Source organism: Anguilla rostrata, chromosome 18 (genome assembly GCF_018555375.3).
Source record: "Anguilla rostrata isolate EN2019 chromosome 18, ASM1855537v3, whole genome shotgun sequence".
Classification (NCBI taxonomy): Eukaryota; Metazoa; Chordata; class Actinopteri; order Anguilliformes; family Anguillidae; genus Anguilla; species Anguilla rostrata.
The window spans coordinates 21,211,937-21,238,409 of NC_057950.1; the positions used below are offsets into that span (position 1 = coordinate 21,211,937).

The window sequence follows — 26,473 nt, forward strand, 5'->3', positions numbered from 1 at the left end:
GCGACCAAAACCGGATGTAGGGATACTTTGTTTCCGGTTACCGTTGCTACGGACGCAAGTCCATTTCTGACAGCGAAAAATTGAGCCTAAACAGCGACGTGTGTTCTCACAGTCCCTGATAGCACTGCCAAAGTTCACTGTCCGATGTTATCCGCATTGTCGAAGCATTGCCAGTGAACGTTAAGCGGTCTAAACTGGACAAGGGCTACAAATTATTTTTTGATAAGTTTATATTCGGTTATGAAGGTAAGTATAACGTTAGCTCTGGTTCACAAGAAAGCTAAATAGCTAGCTTGCTAACCACATCAAGTTAGCCGATTAAAGAGATGTTGCACTTCGACATAACATAAATTCTTTTCTGGAGGCGACTCCATTGTGTTTTCGTAGCGTGAAGCAACATCTGCTGTCCGTTAACAGCGTCTCTGTTCCTCTCGGTTGTCCCGAAAATGAATGAATAGGGACCCTGACAACTGTGAGGAAAAGCGATTCTGTTAACGTTGACGGTCAGCAGGGGAGGCAAATGCTATGTAAGTACAATGTGTTAGGCTCCACAAAATTACTTATGTTATTATACCGAAGTGAAATATCTCTGAACTAAGTTTTGTACTACCGTTACTATTTTGTGACATGCTGTTTCTGCTGTACTTGTTCTAATAAAGATTTATATTGCTTGTCATGTCAGATCGCCTGTGTAATGGTGTTCAGTTCACTACCGAGCTGTTTGTTTTCATCGCTGATAAAAACTACCCACACATTTTTAAATCAGCTGATATATCTTAAGTAGGCTTGTCGCGATGTCCTTCAATACATTTTGTAATTACAATTAACAACTAAAATAAACGTGCATCTGCAGTTTCAACATTGAATATCCAAATATGTGCTTGCTAACAAGCTAGCTGTCTAAAATGTAATTTGCTAATCATAACATAACATATAGCTCGCTAACTGATTTTATGACATTCCAAGTTCCAGCGCACACCAAACTACGGAGGAAGAGGTCTGCATGCTATTTCGCCGAGGCTCTCAACCAGGCGAACGTTTCCCTGCTCCTGTTTACAACCTGAGACACTTCTCCAAACCGCGCAAAGAGTACAGATGAGCTGCTTAAACTCTGAATAACTCGCGAAGTCGGTGTTTGAGGTGCTTGGCTAAGTTAGCTAGCTAGATGCGTTTCCTCTTTCAGTTTAAAATGAGCAATGACAGTGTTTCCAAACGTGTTTTTGACAATGTTGTCTTGATTATATAACCAAGGGCAAAGTATTCATACACATGAATTATTATTTTTTTCGTTTCTCAAAGAGTGGTAGGGCCTATGTTTGGTGGAACTGTCATGGCAGGCCCATTTGAGCACGCTTAGTGCGTTCCACCAGTATGACCCATCTGAGCATGCTCTGTGCACACCACAGGCATGACCAATCTGAGCATGCTTAGTGCACACCACAGGCATGACCGATCTGAGCATGCTCAGTGCATCACACAGGCATGACCCATCTGAGCACGCTTAGTGCATTCCACCAGTATGACCCATCTGAGCATGCTCAGTGCACACCACAGGCATGACCAATCTGAGCATGCTTAGTGCACACCACAGGCATGACCAATCTGAGCATGCTTAGTGCACACCACAGGCATGACCCATCTGAGCATGCTCATTGTGTTCCACCAGCATGACCTATTTGAGCATGCTCAGTGCACACCACAGGAATTCCCCATCTGAGCATTCTCAGGACATTCCATTGTCATGACCCATCTGAGCACGCTCACCCGTGGGGTGCACTGAGCATGCTCAGATTGGTCAGGCTTTAATATCTGTAGTGCCCTCCTTCCTTCCCTTCACCTTCCTCCAAACTGTTGCTGCTAGCGACACCCCCGGTTGACGCAGAACAGACGCGTGATGGATCAGTAATTATACATACTGTTAGCTTGCGATAATTAAATTGGTATGTGGAATCAAGGCCTATTTTTATTTGTGAGTAATGCCGACGATTTGTGACTGCTGCAAGTCCAACGGTGTACAATATCTCAGTTTTACAACGTTTTTAGACATTGAATGCCTGCAGGTATAACTATACGATCATAAAGCCTTGCAAATGTTGCTTACTTTTGTGTTACCTGGTAGTCTAACGTTACTACACAGAATAACCTACTCTGACCTAGCAACGAGGACTGGTTTACATATGGTAAATGGTAAATGGATTGCATTTATATAGTGCTTTTATCCAAAGCGCTTTAAAATTGATGCCTCTCATGCACCCATTCCCATGCACTCTCACACACCAACAGTGAAAGGCTACCATGCAAGGTACCAATCAGTTCATTGGGAGCAATTAGGGGTTAGGTGTCTTGCTCAAGGACACTTTGACACGGCCAGGGCGGGGGATCGAACCGGCAACCCTCCGACTGCCAGACAACCACTCTTACCTCCTAAGCTATGTCGCCATAGTCTTATGGATATGACAGGATCACAGGATACACGCTCACCCTGTCCTTATCTGCTGCACACGCCATGATAATCGTGTTTATTACAATTTAATGGTTATATGACAATCATATCTGGGGAACATAACCGCAATTTGAATATAGTTTCCTGGATCTTTAAATGCTTAAATAAGGTTTTGATGCATTCGATGATAAGCCTATGGTCTGATGGTTATTGTTTTCATCATACTTGTCAGAAACCAATTCAGATTGGGGAAGCTAGGCGAGGTGAGTTATCAAAGTGCACTGCTGCTTTTTATCCAGCCTTCTCACAAATTCAAGGTGGAAAATAAAATGAATGGGAATATTTAATATTATATGCTATTTTATTTTTAGAGACCATGAATATAAGTCCATAGCATGCTCAAACATACAAGAAAATTCAATATTGGGTTCAAATAATTATTATATATAAACATAAAACTGTCTTTTTGGTATTGTAGTTGTGTGCAGCTTTTGTGATGATTGGTATGACTGGATGCAATATGAAAAAATTCCACAAGGTGGCAACACAGAAGATAATCCTCTTTGATTGGCTTGATAATAAGACAATACATTACAATTATAGAATATGAGAAAATCACAGACAATATTCATCACAGTCTGCTCTATACCATGAATAACATACAAAGTAATATCTACCAACCCTATATTCTGCAAAGGAAATGTGTTCTGTATTTTCTCTGTGCATATTGATACTGGGGTAATATTTCGACCTACATTACAGTGACCTCTGTGGAGTGTAAAGCACACTACATCACACAGATATCTTTTTTTCTGAAACCTTCCACAGCACAGATTCTTTATTCTATAAATAATAGGGATCTTTCCTTCCTCTCATTTATTAACTTTTTTTCTATTTATACAGCTGCATGGTCAGCCACCATTTTACCACTGAGCCATGCATTCATTTTGCTGGAGAACTGCACTACTTACCTAGATGACACTGGCAAAGCGCAGAGCCTCAGTCCACCAGAACAGGGCGCAAGAGAGCAGAGGGTTCCCAGGGATGGGCACCATTCAAATACATGCATTTCTAACATGTGCAGTTATGCATTTTACATCATTCTTATTGTAGTTTTGGGTTACGCTTATTTGGGAGGTACTTTGTGTTCTGTAACACAGTATTTTTGCCTATCCCTGCAAGCACTCTTCCATTAACTGCACTCTTGATTACTTTATTCCTCAAAAGTGTCTTCTTTTCAGAAATACCTGACCAATGACCATTTGGTGTGTTTGTGTGAGTGTGTGTGCTTATTGTGTGTGTCTCTGTGTGCATGTGTGTGCGTGCATGTATGTGTGCGTGCGTGTATGTACGTGTGTGTGTGTGTGAGTGCACGCATGTGTGTGTGTGTGTTTGTGATTGTGCTCTATAGATGTGCCTGAGAGTCCTGAAGCCAAGATGTTTTTCAGAGTGAGCAGGAAACAGATCCGCTGAATCACGCACATTTCTTTCCCCTTTTCTGGAAAAAGAAGGAGCAAACAACTTGCTCATTTCTGGCACCAGACATTCAAGTACAAAATAAGTATGAAGCAATCTCTCTCATGTCCCCTTCCCACAAATGAAGACACTAACCAGACAGAGCATGTGCCAAGATAAAGACCCAATTAAGAATACATTTTCACCTGAAAAATAAACATATTTATCTGTGGGATAGGCTTGTATTTTTGCATAGGCTGTGTTGTTGTTCTCGTTTGTGTTGGTATTAATCAGTATATCCTTCAGGGTACAAGTTGAACTATGCGGTTGTTCCCTGCACTTGGAACGGTACTTCTCTCTAGGGTTTTCGACACACTTGTTCCTGGTTATGGTTATACACTTTGTTGTATGTCGCTCTGGATAAGAGCGTCTGCCAAATGCCTATAATGTAATGTAATGTAATGTAAATTAATTACTGTCTCAGACTTTGATGCAAACACCAAGTACCGTGGAATCTACAAAAAAAGCAAATACAAGCCAGCGATTTCCAGAGAAGTTCCCGATATGCTGATCCACGAAGCAGGGCAGGCTCGTTTGCACTGCCTCAGAAGTACCTCGACACGGGAACATTACCATCAGTGGCCTGGAGCAGCTCTGAAAGACCTTCTGACAAAAGAACAGAACCACACGGTCTCTCCAACAGACCTCCTTCTAAAAGGTGAAATTATGAAAGCTGTATTCGGGAGAACCTCACATAGAGTACAGTAATAATTTAAGGTTATTATGGCCTTTGATATGGGAACACCTGCCATGGCTTGCCTTGCGCCAGCTAGCTCACTATCATTACAATGTTCCTTTAAGTAATTTAATACATGTACACAATGTTCCCATGGTAACCTTTAAAATCACCCCCCCCCCCAACACACACACACGCATAAAAGCACATAGATATACGTAGAACCCATATTGCACTTTATTCATGTTCAGAACAGAACTGGGATTCTGCTGAGGGAAAACATAAAGCTGAAACACTTATTGCTTTCCGTAACTTCCGCTTTGGAGTCTGCTATTCTCTTGTGTTTTCACATGGCGCTTAAACCTACAGTAATGCACAGTACCGTATCGAGAGACACACGCTACGAGAAGGAGAAAAATACTGACCATGTACTCTCTGAAGAGGAACACAACCACAGGGGCTGTATAGTCATTATCATAAATGGTAGATGTGTGTAAACTTGGTCATCGATGAAGAGGGACAAATAAAAAAAGTTAAAATAACATTTAAAAAACGGAATGCCACCACCCGCTCATTCTGCTATGGTTCAGAATGCATGATTGCCTTTAGAAACTGTCTCTGGGTCACATGACTGAAATCGAGGGGTTTGTGGTCAAGGCCTCAGTGGTCGAGGATGCGCAGATTGCCCGAAACGATCTTGTTCTCCAGCACGGCTCCGGCCGGGATGTCGATCCTGTCTCCGTGGTTGGCGATGATGATCACAGTTCCCTGGTGGGGAAGAGGAGAGACGGAGAGTCTGAGGTTTACATTCGGATAACAAAACAAGCCAGTGCAGGCCTTCATAATAACAGGCTAATGATTAAGCTGGCCCTCATTTCACAAACGTCGAATGGCAAACTGAAGACGCTGCGTGCGGACAGCCTTGATTTAGGGAGCCAGATACATTTCGCACGGCCGTCGCTCACCTTTAGAGACACGTGCTTTCCGAAGGTGACGTCTCCAGAGACGGTCAGGTGATCTAGCTCCAACATGTCTGGAATGCTCTCAAACCTGGTCAGGTACTCCTGAACCTGCAGGGGATTACAGTAAGCGGGCAGTGAGGTGAGGCGGGGTGCTGACTAAGAATGGAGCTGAGGAGTTTTCAGCTATAGAACCGAACTGCTTTCTCAGCAAGGCCACACCCTACGTTCTATGCCCGATGTATGATTGGCTGTCGCAAGGGAGGGAGGGTTTCAGTGGGCAGGGCTCTTCCCAGATCAGAGTCATTATGCCAACGATACCGCAAAGTACCTGCAGTGTACCTGCGTGCGCGTGCTAGCCTGCACTCTACTGTGCTGACCAGGGATGTTTGGACATTTTAATAAAAACAAAACAAACAAAAAAAAAAACGTGGGGGCTAAAAGGACATTTAAAAAAAAAGAGCACAATTTAAAAAGCATAACTGTATGGTCATGTCAGATTTGAGCCAGGCAAGGGCAATCTAACTACAGAGATTACATACACTGTATGGAGGCATGTCTATTTGCTGCCTAAGATGGGATCCGATCAGTGGGGCAGAGATCGTTGAAGGATGCCTGAGAGGAGAGGAGCTGTGATGACTGTTGGCTCTGCTCGCAGCACTGGCGGGTGTGCAGAAATATTCATGTCGGGTGGGAGAGACTCATTAAAGATTACTGCAGGTCAGGGTAAGCAAGCGCTCCCAGAGCAGAGGCCAGCGGGGCTCCCAGCATGCCCTGGGATTATAAACAGAAAGCGCGAGGGAGAGGGATAAATCAGGCCCTCCGGAATGACCCTGTCCTATTCCAAGGAGGGGCGGCCATTCGGGCTTCGGCAGTTCCTCAAGCTCAGTCCTGTTGACGGCAGGAAACGAGGGACGCTAGCTCAAATCGCGCACAGTCTCCCAGGCAATGGTGCGTCTGTGCTAGTCCTGCTTTGTGGCATTCTGCTGCCTCTCAGCCCATGTCCCACCACCCCTACACGCCCCCGCCCCGTCTCCTGGGCTCCCCCACAAACACAAAACCACAAGTAATCGACAGGTAAGACGAGAGAAAGGGCGAGAAGTGTGCTGTGATACACTATGCTACAATATGGCTGCAGTGCTGCACCTGTATTAAAGACCGCATCTGCATCTATGTGTACAGTGCAGCACAGCAGAACAGAGGAGCTGCAGCAATGTGAGGCCCATTTCCATGGGGAATTATCCCTGCACAGCACAATTCGGAGCAGCATGGCTCAGTACAACTCAGTGCAACTTAGCATAACAACGTATGTACCACTCAGTAGATCTGAGTACAATTCAGAACAACTCAGTACAACTGCGTACATCTTAGTATACCTCTTTACCACTCAATGGAGCCAATTACGACCTAGTACAACCCAGCAGAACCCAGTAGAACCTGGTCTAAGTGTAACAGGAGGTAAAGCGAGGCGGTCTACCTTGGTGAAGGAGCTGCCCAGCTTGACGTGGGGCGTGGTAGGGAACTCCCTCTTCTTGCTCATGGTGAGCGAGCCGGCCTCCAGGCTGTACAGGTTGCTCATGACCAGCAGCAGGTCGGACGTGGTCTTCACCGGCAGGAAGCGGCTGCGCGGCACGTTGATGCCCAGCGCGTTGTCGAAGCTCTTGATGGCCGCGCCCACCGCCGTCTCCAGCTGGATGACGTTCAGCCCACCGTCTATGGTCTGCAGGCCGGCGCGGGGAGAGAAGACAGCGTTCAGATGCTTGCAGTGACCCGCGGACACTACGCTCAGCTCCTTACAGAAGGGTGGAAGCGTCACATGACTGATGCAGCCAGCGAAAACACCAAGGTGCCCACGCTAGCCTGGCTCCACAGGGCCTTGGTCTTCCTGGTGAGCCCGGTGCTTCTGCACTTTGCCAGGTCTGCTCGCAAAGCTGTTCTGTTCGCTTCACTTCCAACTTTACCCTTTATTTTAAACTTTCATTTATTCAACCTTAGCATGGGAGGTCAAATGCAACTTGCAGTGAGGTCCTACGGCCTCAAGGAGGGCAAGAATCGAGAGGGATTGTGTAGCTTATCAACTGATTAGGTGACCAGAGGTCTGGAATTTTCCAGTTAAGGGTTTGTCAGTTTAGTCAAATTTGCTGTAACTGGCAGAAGCCTGGGTCCAATTTCCTGAGAAAATCTTACAACAAAGATGCAGCCTGTCCCACGCTTATAGCCTAGCAGGTGACTAGTTCACATTTTAGGATTTTTGTGAAGCTGATGCCCAAGCGAGCTACTGAGATAGTACTGGGAGCTGGAGAGAGATTCGTTTTAAAATCTGAGTTTTTAAAAAATGAATCAATTACCAATAATTACAGGCACTGTAAGAACTTCATACAACTTCAGCAAGCATTCACTGAATGCTACCTCACAACAGACTGATATTTTAAATCTATTGCACCCTCCCCCCATGCCCACAAAACATTCAATGGTCCTTAAATCTGTTAACACTGGAGCTATACTGGTGGCCCTTAAAGCAGGAAACTGTCACCTTGGGGTTGAGGATGATCTCCATGTCCATGGCGTTCTGCTCCTGCAGCCTCTTGATGGCCTGCAGGGAGACCCACAGGTTGTTGGTGTTGAAGATCTTGAACTTGGTGACGGACTTGAACTCGTCCACGTGGGCCTTGGGCACCTGGGCGATCTCCAGCAGCCTCAGCTTGCCATCGTACTGTATGAGCGTCCCGCCCTGCGAGGGGAGAGGCAGCGTCACTCCTCAAACACAGGCCGATATTTAAGACGAGTTGTTAAATGTTCACTTTAACGAGCATGATCTTACATTACAGGCATTTAGCAGACGCTCTTATCCAGAGCGACTTTTTACATAGAAATTATACAGCTGGATAGATACTGAAGCAATGCAGGATAAGCACCTTCCTCAAGGGTACAACAGCAGTGTCCTAATGGGGGATCAAACCTGTGACCTTCAGGTTACAAGACCAACTCCTTAGCCATAGTACACCACCGCCCAGTGACATTCAAGCACTGAAAAAATGGAATGGCTATGGAAATCGTAACGAAAAACAGTAAACCTGCTGCTCTTGTAAATAACAGCAGGCAGTGCCAGAGTCTGCCATTAAATTCACTCTTGTTCATTTCTTTAGAGACTAAAGATTTACAATGATTACAGTGCAATAATTTCTCAGAGCAAGTAGCTGCATTCGCAAGACACCGTTGTGTTTTAAAGTGTTCCAGTGGTGTGGAGCAGCCTGCGCTACGTAGCTATCCGCTTTGCTGTTCCAGTGGTGTGGAGCAGCCCGCGCTACGTAGCTATCCGCTATGCTGTTCCAGTGGTGTGGAGCAGCCCGCGCTACGTAGCTATCCGCTTTGCTGTTCCAGTGGTGTGGAGCAGCCCGCGCTACGTAGCTATCCGCTTTGCTGTTCCAGTGGCGTGGAGCAGCCCGCGCTACGTAGCTATCCGCTTTGCTGTTCCAGTGGTGTGGAGCAGCCCGCGCTACGTAGCTATCCGCTTTGCTGTTCCAGTGGTGTGGAGCAGCCCACACTACGTAGCTATCCGCTTTGCTCTTCCAGTGGTGCTCGTGAAATTGCTCTCGGCGAAACGGCCCCTGGCCTTGCGTCACTCTAACGGTACGCTAATGAAACCACTCGCTTCTGGGGAAGGAGACTGCCGGAGATTATACCTTCAGCAGTAAATGTTCACCATGCAGGCTTAAAACGCCAGATACGAGTAATCCTATTTTAGTCTATGAGAAATGAGTTTTCATAAACTAAATTTTCACTTCAAAACCCCCACTTTGTATGTTTCTACATCAAGTGTCCATCAACTTTCTCTAATAGCTACAGCGAATTTGTCAAAAATAACAAAAGTGGTGGCAAATATGAAGTATTAATATTAAAAGTGGGGAGTAATAGAAAAAGCTATGCAAAAGCAGCAAATACTGTAAAACAGGAAATGGCTCAGTCAGCAGTGCCTTTCTGGTAAACCACATTTATTTTATATTCATCTTGCGTCAGACTTGAGACTGTGACAGAGACTGAGCATGTGCAGTCTGTGTATCTGAGCATGAGGTGTGCAGTTACTGCGCCAGAGGACTGCTCAAACTACAGAAGCAGACCAATCACAGAGGACCTGGGGATTACACCGCCAACTGACACCCTCCCCTGCTCGGGGTGATGTAATGGCCGATGATGCATTGCCCAATGGGCATAGTTGCCATGGGCAGCCCGGATTTGAAATGGGCAGCAGGAGGCGACACAGAACTTAGCACGAGAGTCTCAGAAGGGCGGGACACCAGACAGCTTCACAGATGTTTTTTAAAAAAGATTTCATAAAGATTCACCTTCTACATTCAAACCTTCAGGAACAAGGCTATTTTTCAGGCAAATGATTTCTGAAATGAAAAGAATTGGGAGGGGAAAAAAGGCAGGGAAGTGGTCCCCCGTGCCCTAAACGCAGTCGGAAACGAACAGCGGGACCGCGGGATGGCGGGACAGCGCACCTTGACGTCAGCCCTGGTCTTGTCGGTGACCTCCATGATGAACTGGCAGCGCTTGCCGTTGGGCTGGTTCATCAGGTGGTTGAGGATGTGCAGGTCCACGGTGGCCCCCAGGTTGTCGATGTTGGAGACGAAGATGTACTCCTTGCCCTCGGCAATCAGCTGGTCCAGCAGGCCCGAGTTGTAGAAGCTGGCGTAGATGTCCCCGTGGCCTGGGGGGTACCAGACGTCCGCGTTCTCCCCCGTCATCTCCAGGTCCGTCGCCACCGGCAGCAGGGACTCCTTATTGATCCTCGGATACCTGATGGAGACGAGGAGCAAGGCCAGACGTGTGGGCGAGAGCAGCCATTAACATCCCTGCACCCCGCCCCCCCCCCCCCCACAACAATCCAATGTAATACAGAGAAACAACCCCACAAAGGCTGCATTCAAGCCAAAGCACCCACCATGGGAAACAAAAATAACAAGGTGATTACAAGCTTATGAAGCTGGTAATGTGGGAAGCTTACTGGGAAATGTTCACTTCAAGGCAGCCAATCCCGGCCCTCGAGAGCTCAAGGGGCCACTGGGTTACTCCAGTAACACTCAGCACTGAACTGATCTATTAAAATTGGGGTGAAAATGGAAGCAAGCAGACCCCATGGCTCCCTGGGACTCTGGCTGCTCATCTCCGGCTGCCTTGTTTCTGTCGCCATCATTACCGCAGAGGAGGAAGAGGAACAGGCACTAACGCTTCTTTACGAATGGGGGAGGAGGACTACGGCCAGGACTCAGAGATCAGGGTGGTACTGGCAGATCTGGTTAGAGTTATTGCTAATGGGATTATGCAGTGGCCACATCAAAGCTGCTCTTTGGCAGGTGAAGCGAGTCAAAGTGCCAGGAATCCGCGTGACTGGAAAGGGAGGAGCATCAGTCCAGTCACTATGCATTAAAGTGGTATCCAAGACGTCAACCGTCAACAAAGGGTGATTTGGACAGGTTTGTTTTGTCTACCGGTAAACGTTTGTTAAACTACATGTACCATAATCTCTGAAAGTCAGGGTAATTACAGTACAAACCAAATGCTGCTAGGAAAATGTCTGTCTGAGGATAATGCCCTGTCTGAGATTAACCAAACCGACCAAAGAAAACCAGCATCGTCCTAAGACCCCTGCACTTCAGGCCTCTGAGCTTGTCTGACCCCCTGCACTTCCTCAAATTTTTTTGTTGTTGCCATTTTTGTCCCATTTTCTCCCCAATTTATCGTTATACCAATTCCCTGTGTGTATCACGGTCCTGGTCGAAGCGCTATCCTTCTGTTGGTCTGAGGAGGGTGTAGACTACCAATATATGTGGAGTCGCCAGCCGCTTCTTTTCACCTGACAGCGAGGAGTTTCACTGGGAGGGCGAAACGCAAATTTCATCAAAATTTTTACACGCGAAGTTCGATATACAGCTGCATTTTAATTGCTTCCCAAAGGCAAGCGAGACTTGTGACAAATTCTTCCTAGAAACCCCTCATCAAATATTAACACAACCCCATTATTGCAGGCAGAGCCTCATTCATTTTTAACATCCTGTTATTGCTAAAAGGGTACCGACTACAGGTCAATACAGTGCATTATGAGGAATGCATAAAATCCACACTATACAGTCTTGTGTAGCTGGGAGATGGATTTTTGGGTTTTACAAAGCGGTCGGCATAAGATCTGGGAACAAACAGGCCCCGTTTCTGCTATGCGGCAAAAGCATTCTCGAATTCGACCCGGTCAACAATTCCCTCCACCGAAAATGCCACTAATTTCTCTGCAGCCACATCATTCCAAAAACCCAAAATACTGAGCTGCAGGTACTGTCTGAAAACAAAGGCACTGTATACCTCAGATATGCCAAAGAATACAAAGCACATGCAACAGGTAGGATGAATTAAATGTGACAGTTCAAATACTCCTGCCAGCTATTTTTATGGTTTGAGTGCTTTTCCCATCTATTTTTATGGCTTAAGTCTGTAGATACCGTGGGTTATTATCCTCTGGAATAGGTCACTGTTTGGAACCTCAGTAGAAGCCGCAAGCCAGGGATAAAGTAATTTCCCCCTAATTTTACCAATTACGAGTTTTGGAGTTACACATTTTGTGAATTGTTCTCCACTTTAAATTACTGAATAAAAGCTGCTGGCCTTTTATTGCAAAGAATTCCCTTGACTGATCCAGTCGAGGATAAAAGATAAAATAATTATCCCACACTAAATATATCCACTTCAAAACCGTTTGACTTGTCTTTTTATGGCCATACCCTAATTTTAGTTGGACAGAACGTGCTGATGCCGCCCGCTTTTAGTGTTGGCCCAGCTTGTAAATCACACTGGGACAGCATCGCTCTGTCACAGCCTTGGGTCCCCCCCCCCTCCAGGACGGTAATGCTGAGGAGACGGGTGGGCGTGCCACTGGGATGAGTAATGAAGCCGTCACTCAGCGAATGCCGATCAGCTCTCTGCGTTAATGACAAACCAAGGCTGGCCTGTCTGAATGGGGTTAGCAGGGTTCAGAGGGGCTGTACCTGCTCTGGTTGAAGGTGTGGATCTTCACTCTATGGTGCGTATACTTCTGCAGGATCTTCTTGGTGTCTTCGTCGGTGTTGAAAGAGTTCATGAGAACGAGGGGAACATCTGTGTTGTAGGTCTTATTTAAGTGCTGTGGGAGAGGGGTAAATGAGAGAAGAAACTTTATTTTTAAAAACGGGCTCTCCATTGTCGACGTGACGATTACACGCATACAGCGTCCTGCGTTCTGGAATGCACTCCTCCTTTTTTAGTTCAGACGTTCCTGTCAGCATGCGCTGCGTTGTGTTGTGCAATAACAGCTTCACCTTGTGATTGTGCAATACAACACTGCCACGCTAGCTTCGACAATTTCCCTGAATCTTACGGCTGTCAGAGAGCTGCGCAGGCCAAACAATCATAAAAAACATGCCCTCCCTCCCTGTCATGGTTCTTTATTCTTTCAGCACTGAAAACGTCTCTAAACCCAGAGCAAATCTCTCACCCACAGCAATTTTATTAGAAACAGAATGCATGGGGAGGTGTCGTATTTGGAAGAACCAAGAATGCTCCACATAGATTGCCCTCACGAGGAAGACTTGCACGCACGTGAGTGTGTCCAACCAAACACTTTCCCCGGAGGAGGCTCCTATGTGTCCTTCACTGAGAACTGCTTGGAGATCCTGAAAAGGCTCTACATTGACTTATTAATATGATTTATTCGGCTTTCCGTGGTCAGGCACTACACAGTGATGATCTGGCACTGTGTACAGTTGCTCTGAACTAAAATGCACAAAAACAAATATTGTGGTCACTGAGCAGTAGCATGTTTACAAGCCTTTACGCGTGACATTGGTTTCCTTATTAGATGAGTTCATTCACTTTGGAGCTCATTCGGCCATATCTGAATGGTTAAAAAGTTAGCTGAGGTTAAGATGAGGTATGAGACAGAGTATGCTCTGTATTCGTAACTGACGGGGAGAGGAGGGGGGTGGGCTCCAGGGGGGGCAGCCCAACAACCCCCCCTCTCCTGCACACAGAAGGCGCTCTGTTCCCCTACAGAACTGCAGGCAAGCCCCTGGCCTCCTGGGCCCAAAACACAGAGCCTCTCTTTCCCCAGGACACTGAAGAAGAGGCGAGCTGCTAGCACACTCACAGGAGGCTGCTGAGGGAACCTCTCTACATTAGCAGAATAACTAAGCGAATGTGTGCGCGCTTTGGAAATTTAAATGAAGCCAAGATTGCTGCGGGGAAAAGGAACTGCATGTGGTTGCAATTTTGAAATTCTTCAACGTAATATTTTTATGGAGTTCCCTCTTTCTCTCAACAGTCTGAGGAAATGACAATCGAACTGTAAGATTACATTCAGAGGGATGACAGTTTATGCGATGCTGGGCAATTTTCAAAAGGATCATGGGTAATTTAAAACTTGGGACTCTGGAGAGGATCATGGGTAATGGAACACTGGCCACTTTGGGGGGATCTTGGGGAAAATGCAGCATTGGTCATGCTTTGCAGGGGGTCATGAGTCAATACTGGGCACTCTGCACAGGATCATGGGTAATGCAATATTTGCAGTTTGCAGAGGACCACGACAAATGCAACATTGATTCTGGGTAATGCAGTACAGGGCACTCTGCAGTGGATCTTGGGTACCCTTTGGTTATTCCATCATATTCTGATGGATTCTGATGGGGTGCGCCCCCGCCCCTTGCAGCCGTACCTCGATCTGCTGCACGGTCAGGTCCAGGAAGGTGTTCTCGTTGCGCACGCTGATCAGGCTCTTGGGGCCCTTGCAGCCCATGCTGGTGCCCAGGCCGCCGTTGAGCTTCACCACCACCAGCTTGTTCAGGCTCTCCGCCACGCTGTCCGGCAGCCCCTTGGCCTTTATCCTCTCATAGGGCTGGATCTGGGGCAAGGAATTACATACATACTATAGGCAGAGACGTTATCAGAGCGACTACCAACTACATAGCACTACATGATCCATTATCAGTGAATATTGCAACAGGTTAAGTACCTGCTCAGGGAACGGCGCCTTACGGTTGACTGAGACTCGGTTGGCGCAGTCCTCCACTGTGCCATCGTCGACACAACTCGCACCAGCTGTTTACCGCGCAGGGGGTCCAGGTCAGCGGGTGAAGTTACGTGGAAACGTTAATTTTTGGGGGGGCGTCATCAGGCAGGGGTGAGCCTGATGACGCAACACTTGGCCTTCTTACAAAATCTTCAGCTCTCAGAGGCCAGACCTCTGGGCCAGGTGGGAGTCAGAGGAGAAGGCCATAGATTATATTGCATAAACCCTCCAGGTCAGTACTCAGTTCTGTATTCTAAAAGACAGGGTGCAATCTAAAGCATCACTTTTGTAATAGCTACTGTGCATACAGCTCTGGAAACTCTGGCTACCAAACAGAAGGAAAGCAGGAGTGGTTAGCTTATAAAATCTGTGGTAAGACTATAAAGCATGGAACATCATATTATTTCAACATATTTTCCACAATTCAATACCATTTCTTGTAGCTGTATAATTCACCTTTACTGCAGAGTTTACATGTGATACGTCAATGTGGTTCACAGCCCAAACGTAACGTTCGACAACACCAGTCAGGGAATGAGACGTTAGGACTTTCAGCCAAGGGTCTGTCAAATTGGATGCGATGCCAGTGGACAGAAGTACGGGCCAAAGGCGATGACCTGGAGAAAGTCCCTGCAGGGCAGCTACCGTTTCAAAGGGCCCCATATCCATGACGTACGGGTCAGTGGTGGCCATACAGCACACACATATACAACTCTAAAGTCCCAATTCAAATGAAATATAAGGCGCTTTGAATCTCCTTCCCTACTGGCTGGGGGGTTGTTCTGTTTCGGGTGACTTAAGAAAAACCAATCTACCATAGCCTGTATCCCATTCTGGCTCCCTTTCCACCAATAAAAAGGGCCCCATGTGGAGGAGGTGAAGAGAAAGGTGTGTGTGTGTGGAGGGGGTGGTTACACAAGCAGAAATGGGAGCCATGTGCATCCCGTCCCAACAGGGTGCTTTATCCCCCCCCCCCCCCCCGACCCCACGTGCCTGCAGCCGACCCCCAGTTGCCCCCCATACCCCCCCACCCCCCTCGAGGGGCAGCCAGTGTCAGGCCTCCGCCATTAAAACTGACACACTGGACGGAGCTCATCCGAACTGCCCTCGCCCTCCGACCCCCACCCCCCACCAAGGGGAGAGACGCCGCTGCTGGGGGTCGCGCTCTGGCGTAACCGATACGCCGAGGGTGGCGAAACAACGCCGGCGAGAGAGGGATAGGATAACCAAAAACACTGCGAGACATTACTCCAGTGGAACAGGGGGCCCTGTGGGCCATGTAAAAACAAACTGTGGCTGTTGGGAGTTTTGAACGAAGCCCCTCGTCAAACGCGAGCATTATACCAACTACAGACCTGGAGCTGGAGAGAGCAGACTTGGCCCTTTTGTTTCCCTTGTAATGACACTGTGACTGCTCACGGGTCACCTGAGCGACCTTGCACCTCAGGTCCGGTCTCCCATACATTTCAGCGTCTGCAAGTTCATCGCTTGGTCACCAAAATTTGAAAATTCGATTCAGACTTCCAAGTACATTCTGACAATCACCTGACAGTGATGGTGTCACAAGCTGCCCCACATCAGCACATCCCTCTAAGGTTCACACACTGCAACAGACCACTGGTGCAGAGGGAAGGCTGCCCATCTGATTGGACATTATCTTAATATCCCAAACAAACGTGAGAGCGAAGTGTGAGGTACTGAGCTGTAATGTGCCTGACGCACTAAACTCCAGGATATCTACTCAGCCACCCATTTGCCTTACATGGATTATAGCTGCAGCAGATGGACCTGTAAAAAAAACAAAACAAATATGTTCTTGGGTTTAAAGTACAGTCTCCAGGTCACACAGGCATGTATTATCAGTTTGGAGGAGCAGGTCATTTATCTCAAAGTTGACCAATAAGAAGCGAGGGAGGGTCCATTGGGTGAATCACTTGGCTGTGATCCACACGTCATGATAAAAGGCAGTGCAGATTAAGGAGAATTTAAAGGATTTAAACAGTTGCCAGAGGTCTTGAAAGGGAACGGGTGGGTTTGAGTTTAAATTTGTTAAACGTTTGGAATTTGCCAATGAACGCTACGTGCCAGGCGAGAGAGCGCACGTCGTAGGACGTCCTGCCCCAGCGGAGAGGCGTTACTCTACGGGACTCTCGACACTTCCTTTAAAACACTATTTCAGACACTGCATTAGCAACGGAATGCGGATACAAACATTGATACAGCAAATATCGACAACGATATGATCAAGTGGGACCGAAGCTGCTCTAAATTTTTGGAGCGAGGATGGATGTGGGGGAGGGGGGTTGGGGGGTGGTGAGCAAAGAGCGCTCTCCTCCGTCTCCACTACTGATCAATAAATGAGGACGAGGCTGGAGGCGGCCTGAAGTTTTTCCTCCAGCACTTCAACCAGGGAGTAAACAAACCGGAGCTCTGAGCAGCAAACGGGAGAGACGAGGCTCCAAACAGACCAGGATGGGTAGGGAGTATAAACCAGGGATAAAACAAAAGAAAAAAAAACAGCTCATTTACAGAGAGAGGAAAACTCTGAGCCAGACCCCTTGCTTTCTCGAAGCTGAGCTGAGCTAAACTTCTACACCGGAGCCAAAGTCAGAGCCAATTAGCTAGAGAGCGCACAAAGGTGCATTAAAGCGTGTCTGCCTTGTCCAGGCCACTCGTTACACCCCAAACACAGCTAGCTGCTTTAGCCTTTCTTTAGCTTCAGTCCAGCTCACAGCCAGGCAAGAAGACAAGAGGTAAAACTGCCCAGGGTCTCACAGCTAGGCCCTCTTCAGGCGTACATAATCAACATTAGATTCAGAACACTTAGCCCTCCAAGCCTTAATTGCAGTGTGCCGTTAATAAGCAAAACAATAATTTGCGTTTTATAGATCGTTGCCACATCCAAGGTACAAATTAAATAAATGAATAACCTTAATGATGAAAAAAATTATATTCAATGAGTTCAAGTACACAGCCCCAATAAATACAAGTAGTAAAAGGGGAGGGACGGTGAGATCAAGCCTGTTTGGAAAGTGTTCTTTAAAGAAAGTACCGCCATTCTCTGACCATAAAATATAATGCATCACATGTAGGGGGAAATAGCTTCACACACAGCCAAACAACACTGCGATATGTTTTCCACTTGGGTTATCAAACTCATCCTGGAAGATCTGATCTGCCTACGCTCAAGCTAAAGAATGCCAAAACAAGCTGAGCACGCACTGAGCATATTTCATTGCTGTAAGGATCGCTGTTGTTCACTGAGAGCTTCGCTGACAACAAATGTATGCCTGGAGTGTTACTGGAGCCAGGGATGGACTCAATGAAGATTTAAAGGGAGGGAACCTGGCTTTCTATATACCTGTTAAAGGGTGAGGTAACCTACAACTCTACAGTATATAATGAGCAATAATAATAATAATAATAATATAATTATCAACAATAAACCAACAACAATAATAATAGTAATACTACTACTACTACTACTACTAATAATAATAATAATATGAAAGCAAACACTGCAAAAGCATTAGAAAGCAGGGCAGAGTGTTGCTCAACCTGATTGTAATCTGTGGTGAGGAGAAGATGCCAGTCTGTTAGTAGAAGTGAAAACATTGATCAGAAGAAGCAGAGAGACAAGAGACTCCCAGCTGACCACAGATCAGCCATCAGTCAGGCAGGACCCCGTGTGACGTGCAAAATGCTGATCTGAGATCAGTATGGAACGGGGCAAGAGGGAGTATCAATGGGACAAACCCAGACGTCAGGCTAAAGGCTCCTGTATCAAGTTCATTCTTTCACAACAGGTCCGCCACCAGTACAAGCAGTGTACGTAAGATAGTCTGTGATGTGTAAAAGAAAAGCCACAACTTTTTACAATGTGGAATTAACATTAGTGGCATCCTGTCAAACAATGACAAAGACAAATGACATAATATAGGGATTATTTTGTCTTGAGCACAACCTTAATTACTCGTTTAGCCTTAATCTTAAACAAATTTCAAAATCATGAGTCATAATGGGTTACCGTCACTTTTCAACGATGAGTCACTGGACCTCATTATCACATTGCGCACAATGGACAGTCATTTCTTACAGAAGATCACCCGAGAAGGCTTTTCCACTACTGTTTAATATTAAACCTCATCTAAGGTATGAGCAGTCATAAAAACTTCTCTAGACGATAGCGAGCAAGGATCAAAGTCTTGGTTGAGCACTCCTCAACGTTAATCTCGTTTTGCAAGACCCAGATTTTACGATGGAAATTATTTTTAGAGAATATTAAAGTGATCGTTAACTACCTGGGGCTTTTTGTATATTAATTCAGTTTTAGTGTATGTTTTCATGCCCAGACAATTTTTATGTGCAGTGAAGGAAATTTTGGGTATTTACAAATGCTTTACGATGTCCTGCTGCTTTGCAATTGGGCATTCTTAGCTTTGCGGCCTGAAGCCAAAACAAATGCAGGGAGCTCCAAAGCAGCTTATACTGAAATGAAAGTGAACTGTCCCTTTAATGTAAGGAAATCTGGCAATGGCCCAGATAAACAAAGGTACGACATGAGGTACAGATACAGTAAATGGAAACTCCACTTTAGGTAGGTCTCTGTATGTGGAAATAGTGTACTCAAGACTTTGTGTGTCTGTAAAAATACACTAAAACTAAATATTACACAGAAGATATGGAAGTCCAAATGGCAACTGTATTCAGCTCTACAGTACGCAATGGCAATGCCCTGTCAAGCTCTCCACAACATCTCACCTCCCTCTGGACCAATAAAACTCGTAACATGAACACAGCCAGTTTTCACTGGTGGAGTTGAAACTAACTCTCTGAATGCGTGACGGAGGGCATTCAGTGTAATTCCTCGATTCAGCCCCTGGAAAAACAAACAAAAGGCCTTCTTTGGAAAGCAGAGGAGGCGGGGTTTTTAATGACCTGCCCATTCACACTGCGCACAGGAGTACGTGGGCGAGGCAATGACATCACACAGGTATTAGCTCCGTTTCTACGCCCCATTCCATCCTGTTGAATATGTGCTGTGGACGGTCCTGCTGGGTAAGTTCTGCGTCGATGAACACGCCTCCTACCCATGAACGTGCAAAATGACACTTTCACTTTGTATTATCTTTTCTCCAAGAGAGCTTCGGGCTAGTCACAGTCAGGCAGACACACGCACGTACGGCACGCACACAGATATGCACATTCGTGAGCACACAAATGCGCACAGGCACTTGTAATCGCGTCTCCTCTAGATCAAAGTCATGCTTTCATTCATTCATGCATCCATCCATCCATCCCGCCTTTCTCTAACACTCCTTCTCACATATCCCCTCGACTGTGAAAGCAGGGCCTGCCAGCCCACAGGAGAGCAGCTTACTGGCCAGAGGGACAGTAGAGGGAATCCAACACTGGCACCTGTGTCCTCAACACTGTCTCCATCACCTCGACTGAGCACTCTACAGCCACGGTGGCAATGGCATATATTCACGTTCAGAATTCACGGAGGAGTTCTACCTTGGAAACGCAGCTCACCCTCACTTCCTTCCCAGAGGCGGTTCATTTCCGTATTTACATCCGCTCAAGCATTTTAAAACTGGGAGACACAAGATGGCGCCCGATGTGATCACTCACGCTCCACTATTTCAGGCGTTCTGTCGCACTGTCACTGAGCGGGGCAACACAAGGGATGGAGTGACTTAGAGGTGAAATATGCCATCAGTTACTCCCCGTCAGGAATAAGTGAGGTGACCTTAAATAAAACACACTCACCGAATCTTCGGGGGGCCTGTGAATCTTCGCCCAGTCCACAGAAGGGCCCTTCACTCGTAAGAATCGGTGGAAAAGCTCCTTAAAGCCTTCAAAGTCCTTTTTGGAAACCTAGAAAGAAAAGACAGAATAGGTGACATAACCCCCACTGTGCGATCCTAATCAGATCTCAATCATTATTTTCCCTTTGAGAGAAATGCCCATAAACATATACTGCAGGGCCAAATGCTATAGAGTGTTTAAACCTAATCCGCCAGTAACACGACCAACAACATTTTGACCACTAAGCTAAAGGTGGCACTCAAACACCTTTACATGATGAAGTATTTTCATCCCCTTCTTCATTAATTCAGTGTACTTTTTTTTAAATCACCAAGACACTAGGGACAATGGTTTCTCAGCAGATTTTCAGTTCTAACATGACCAACAATAAGAGCTCACACAGTTAATATACTCCATTGTGGCTGTGGCTACAAAGCTTCAGTCCTGTCAAAGTAAGGCAATAAATAAATAAATGAATGAATACATTTCCCATTGAACTCAGCGTTTGTTAGCGTGAGTCAGGAACCAGGGGGTCTGCTTAGTGTCGGGCTCTGCTTTAAACAGTGTGCAGGCGACAGACGGAGCGCGAGCTTTAGCACAGCGCTACAGTATGTATCACTCCTGTGAGCGCTCTGTGCTACAGCTGGGGGACCAAATTACAACCATATGGGCAGCCAAAGCCCGTCACACAGAGAAATATAAAATAAAACAAAACAAGAGGATCCATACGGAGCATCCAAACTTCATTTCTCTGGAAGGGGTCTGGAAGGCTTAAAAGTAGCACACTTGGGCAGAGAAAGTGAAGTAATCAGATCATCGTACGATGGTCTCTGCTGCGTTAACTGGATGTCGGTCAGCACTGTGAAATCTCTCCTGCTCCTGACAGCCCATTCATCAGCCAGGCCCACAGAAGGTTCTGGGCGAGGAGATTTAGCGGACAGAGATGAATCACAGCCCGTACCCCTCTGCGATTCGGACAGGAGGCCTCATTGCGCCCCGACGCCAACCAGAGACACGGCAAAGGGGGCCTATCCCAATTCTTCAAAAGTGGGACTCCCTCAGCAACACATTTGCCGTGCAATCGGTCCTCCTCATGTCGCTGCAAACTTTTGCTTGTGGAGTCTGCTCTCATGGTTCACCTCATAGTTATTCAGGACTGTTTGTATAGTATATGGCAAGGAGACTTCGTTTTTGTGAGCCACAAAAGGGTAGAGCTTTTGTGCATTACTGTTCACTGACCTGAACCAATCACAGCATTGGTGTGGAACGTAATGTCTGTTGATTGGTTCACATAAGACAGTGGGCCTAATATGTATTAAAAAGGCTGTAATTCCTATACAAAATCACCCAATATGGATGGAAATACCCTCAAATTTAAGCTGACAGTCTGTACTTTAAACTCATATTCATTTAAGTGCATCACCAGAGCATTTTACCACATGCAAAAACATGACTCATCATTATTCTGTTACTGGTGTACTTCAGCTCAGGTAACATTGTGCGATTTATAATGAGCAGCGTGGCTCCTCCCCCAGGCACTCAGAGCTCCACCTACCTCCGCCTCATTTCCTTTGGCCGTGGACAGGAGCTTCTCCAGCTCCCTGTGCATGGAGGTCTCCAGCTGCTGTCGCATGACTTCCTGAAACTCCGCCATTTTGCCGTTGGGCAACGTCTTTCTCAAATCTGTGAAGCAAAATGGGTGAAGGTTCAGCCAAGCATTCAGCCCTCTGGACAATCCCCACACCAAGATGTACCATCTACCTTCTGGTTGCCAGGCACTACCATGCCTGATGAGGAAAGAAGAGACAAACAAAGGTGATCATAAAAATAAAAATGTTGGTGTACACTACTGTTTCACCAGAGGGGTGAAATACAACTATGGAAATGTCCTTGCAAGATACCGGAATCTTCTGCAGAGATATCTTTGTACTAACTGGGACCAGGTGAGATCCGCAGTAAATCATGAGAGCAGTTTAAGGAGGCAGGTGAATTGTAGCCTACATGTACTGTACATGACACACAGGGAAGGAGTTATGTTAATAATGAAATACATTGGATTGTTTGTTGACACACCTCGTCTGAACCCTCATGGGCATTCTAGTGTGAAATGAGATTCCTAAACCACGCACTGGCCCTGAAGAAACACGTCCATGAAACATGCATTTTCCCATCTTAATGACGCAAGATTCGAGGAAGAAAAAAAACAGGTTAGTTTTCCCCATGATTAAGGGATGTCTCAGCTCTCTCTTTCTTTTGCGTTCATTCTTCTTTCAGTTCATTGTTTAATCATCCCTTTCAAAAGTGAGATCAAATTGGGTTGGGTTGATTTGTTCATTTTTACAGCCACCTATGTTACACTGTATGTTCACAGACGGCTCCAGCCTTGCTTCCCTGCCCGGAGCTCACGGGATCGCTCCAGCCCTGTCCCTCGCTCCATGGCTGGGAACAGCCCTGTTCCTCCCCTGGTTCATGCCCATGCCTTGATGCAGCCTTGAGCTCCAGATGTATCATCTGGCCCCTCTAAACTGCACTATAGTGAACTATACAATTTGGACTTTATTACCTCAACTGTAACCTGCCCAACCCATTTTAACTGCTGTGATAAATCCCTTATTACATTTATGCGTTCTGTTCCAACTAATTACCTTAGTTTTAGTTTTCGGACAGCTCTACAAACTACACTGATTCACTCCTGTATGTCAACACATTGAAATATTTTGGATACCCTTGCAGTGTGCAGCTTCAGTTGGTGCTTACACAAATTCCAGATCGAGATATGATTGAGCTAATTAAATAATTAAGAGAAGCTGGCACAAAATCCTGAAACTGATCGGCCCTTCTTGAGCACCCTGGAGTAGGCAGTCTGAACTTTAATTTTATAAAGAAAGGCGCCAGCAAGTAGCAATTCCATGAGCTTTTTGGTGTGACTTACTGTATGTTTATGCTCAACTTTAATTCTCTTGAACTCTCTCAGGGCAACCCAAACAAACCTTGAGTAAGCCGTTAAGTAGTCTACCTACCTAAGACTCATTACTACCCCTTCGTTCATTGATATTTTTTCGCAAATTTGTGTAGAATCTATAAAGCAGTAGGCTTTATACCCTACATAGTGCTACATTTATAGTTCCTTGTTTTGTTTTGGGTTTTTTTTTTTTTCCATATTTCCGAAAAGTACAGCTTGGAGGACAGCTGTTCCGACTAAAGCCATTCAGACAAACTGCCAGAATGTCTATTCAAAATACAGTCCGTCCATTTCAATTTTGAAATTAAAACTTGCAGGTTTTTTATACTCGATTCCACCCATTTGTGACGAACAACTAAAATTACGTTTCACCATTCATTATAAGGTCGGATGGTGTGAGAGAAAACGCTGTTTTCTTCAGCTGAATCATAGCGCAGAACAACTGTAATGCTGCGTACAATATAATGGGAAGCTTGATTTTAAAATTCTGTCCCGAATACGTGCAGAACACAAACTGTCATGCCACCGCAGTAGCTGCCGTGTGCAACTAAAGACACTTCGAGGGGGAAATGGAACGCAATCGGTTACTTCAAAGGGCCAATATACCTTTGTCAACCAAATTCCTAGGCTCAGATTACAACACGTACGCAACGCAGAAAGAGAGATGGGACGATCGGGTCCCGAGCAGTAGGCTACAGCTAGGCTATTGATTCATTCTGGTATCTCGTAGTGAAATAACTTACTGTTGCTATTGATAATCATATTTGTGACGAACAACTGTGAGCGACAGGCTGGCAAGAATGACAGTCCTGTCGAATCTCAAGTTGGACCAGTATGATCAAGGCATCGTAATTAACTTAACTCAATGCCGACGGTGACTAGCCTTATGAGACATCCTTAATTTTCATCAGTTCCAAGAAAGATAATCTATAACTTGTAGATAATCGAATATATCAACAGAATCAGAAACTTACCTTCAACGGAGAAAGACATATCAATGCCTCGGTAATTGTAACTAGTCTATGAAAAGCGTATGCAAGTCTAACGCGATTACCTATGATCAAAGGCAATCAGAGCTGATAAACTATGCGGATAGTTTACTTTTACTTTCGGATTCAATGTCAAAATAAAATAAATAAGGTAAATACAAACAATCTGAACAAATGTGATTTATAAATATTATTCCTTATTTTGACAGCAGCTTCTTAGTGACTTTTTAGCGCAGACATGGTACTTGGAGATACATGTTCATTAATGCACCTAGTTCAACCTCTTCCAATCCATTTTCTTCAGAAATAAACAAAAATAGGCAAAATCCTTTTTAAATGAAACACATTTTTTCTCCTCCCACTTTGGTCAGCTACAGGGAGAGAAACCACGACCTTCGGTCGATCATACGTCAATCGCAATGGACTGGAGCAAACGAAACGCCCCCGAAACCTACTATTTCAAGGAAGGGACATTTTAGTAGGTACGGCTAAAACTAGGCTAACAAATGAGCTTGTAATGATATTCCGACTCAACCCCCTCTGCTATCAAATAAAACACGTCACATTTCCTTGGTTGGGTCAAAGCTGAACTTAAGACAGCTGGGACATCGGAGCATAACAGTTTATTGGGTCTTGCCTTAATTTTCTCCCTTTGACACAGATTCTTCTGTCGAATGCTGCGGCAAACTTGACATTAGCTGTCTTACAGGATAATACTACCAAAACTACCTACTTACAACAAATATTCGTTTTAAAGCTATTGCCAGAGTAGCCTATGTAGACATCTTATGTACATGGCAGTTCACTACAGCTAGTCAGGCTAGTAAAATTTCACTGATCATCTGCAGTAGGCTAGCGGCAGAACGCTTGTGATCTATAAATTACGTTTGCACATAAAGCAAACCAAAAGCCCAACGACGCACGATACACTTGAGGACCACATAATCGAAAACACCACCTGCTATTCGTTAGGTAAGCAAAGTTTATCATTGATATTCCGAAACACCCATTTTTCATAGCTAGCTGGCTAACAGGCTTGGAACCCACCTTTTATTTTAATATTTATTATCGAGTTTCTTCGGGGCAGATCCCAGGGTAATATGCTTAGCTCAAAATGACCACGTTTACACTACACATCACATAAAAGGTCATTTTTTCATCAAATTGATAGAGATCACATTCCGTTCTAGAATGACTCGTTCGTTCTCCTTCCTCTTCGGCTCGCAAGATGCAGGATGCTCTCAGTTCTCTGAAATCACGTCGACCCTGCTATGGTACAGTCCCATTTTCTCACTAGTCCCCACGACCCGCATACTCAGAACGATCCAATTGGTCTGTATACTGTATTCTGCGTTCTTATTTGTCCCCGTTGCTCAGAGGCGGGCCTTGGGGAGAAAGAAGTTTCTGGCTGTCGGGTGGCGCTGGAACCTTTAGCAGAAGATTTCAACATGGTATGAGAAGTGCAAGCAGGACGTCGCCGCTGGGCCATGCAATACCCTACATAGTTCACCATTTCAAATGTCATCCCTTACACACTATATCCGCAATTGCACTTTAAAAGTGATTTACGAGGCATACTAAGTCATATTTGCGCATGATTTTTTTTAAAAAGCGAAATGTTTCAATGTGTAATATTGTTGGTTAAAATATCATAATCTTAATATCTACATTTGTTCTACGGAAACGCTGACTTATTCGTTGCTTACAGGATGAATCCCATCTGTCCATCAACAAAAACCAAAGGTATGAGAGTTGATCACAAATGGGTCTCTACTGGCATCATGTGGTAATACCTTATTATTGCACATCAATCACTAAGGCCACAATTCGCTATGGTTAAATTAAAATGGCATTCTCAGAACTGCTTATAGAAATGAAGTGTCCTTGTTAATTCTTTTTCCATTTAAGAGTCTAAAATGTATGGACCAAGCTGAAATTTACACATTTGAAAAGACCAGGAGCAAAAAAAAGATGACAACATATTTGAAAGGAATCTCAAAGGGGCCAATCCCAGGTACAAAGGC

The 26,473-nt window shown here is 45.5% G+C and overlaps 1 protein-coding gene and 1 long non-coding RNA gene across 3 annotated transcripts; one reads left to right on the top strand and one right to left on the bottom strand.

The window, feature by feature from the left end:
• Positions 1-4,849: 4,849 nt before the first annotated feature.
• ugp2b (UDP-glucose pyrophosphorylase 2b) lies at positions 4,850-25,757 on the bottom strand. 2 transcript variants are annotated; one of them, XM_064318225.1, is made up of 10 exons: positions 25,497-25,757; positions 22,054-22,181; positions 20,460-20,567; positions 14,334-14,519; positions 12,631-12,764; positions 10,096-10,393; positions 8,127-8,324; positions 7,071-7,313; positions 5,600-5,704; positions 4,850-5,402 (listed from the first exon to the last, which is right to left on the bottom strand). In XM_064318225.1, exons 2-10 carry the CDS (start codon positions 22,150-22,152, stop codon positions 5,295-5,297), a joined length of 1,479 nt encoding a protein of 492 aa, XP_064174295.1. In that variant the 5' UTR covers positions 22,153-22,181; positions 25,497-25,757; the 3' UTR covers positions 4,850-5,294. The 2 variants fall into 2 exon arrangements, with proteins under 2 accessions (XP_064174295.1, XP_064174294.1); XM_064318224.1 differs by lacking the exon at positions 25,497-25,757 and adding an exon at positions 24,435-24,858.
• Positions 24,899-26,050, top strand: LOC135245276 (uncharacterized). Its single transcript, XR_010327184.1, has 2 exons — positions 24,899-25,421; positions 25,827-26,050. It is a non-coding gene; the product is annotated as an uncharacterized LOC135245276 (long non-coding RNA).
• The last annotated feature ends 423 nt before the right edge of the window (positions 26,051-26,473 follow it).

Coding starts and splice junctions, on each gene's coding strand:
- ugp2b (XM_064318224.1), bottom strand. Junction 20,568..22,053: donor CCAAAGGAAATGAGGCGGAG/GTAGGTGGAGCT, acceptor TTTTCTTTCTAG/GTTTCCAAAAAGGACTTTGA. Junction 12,765..14,333: donor TGACCGTGCAGCAGATCGAG/GTACGGCTGCAA, acceptor CCTCTCCCACAG/CACTTAAATAAGACCTACAA.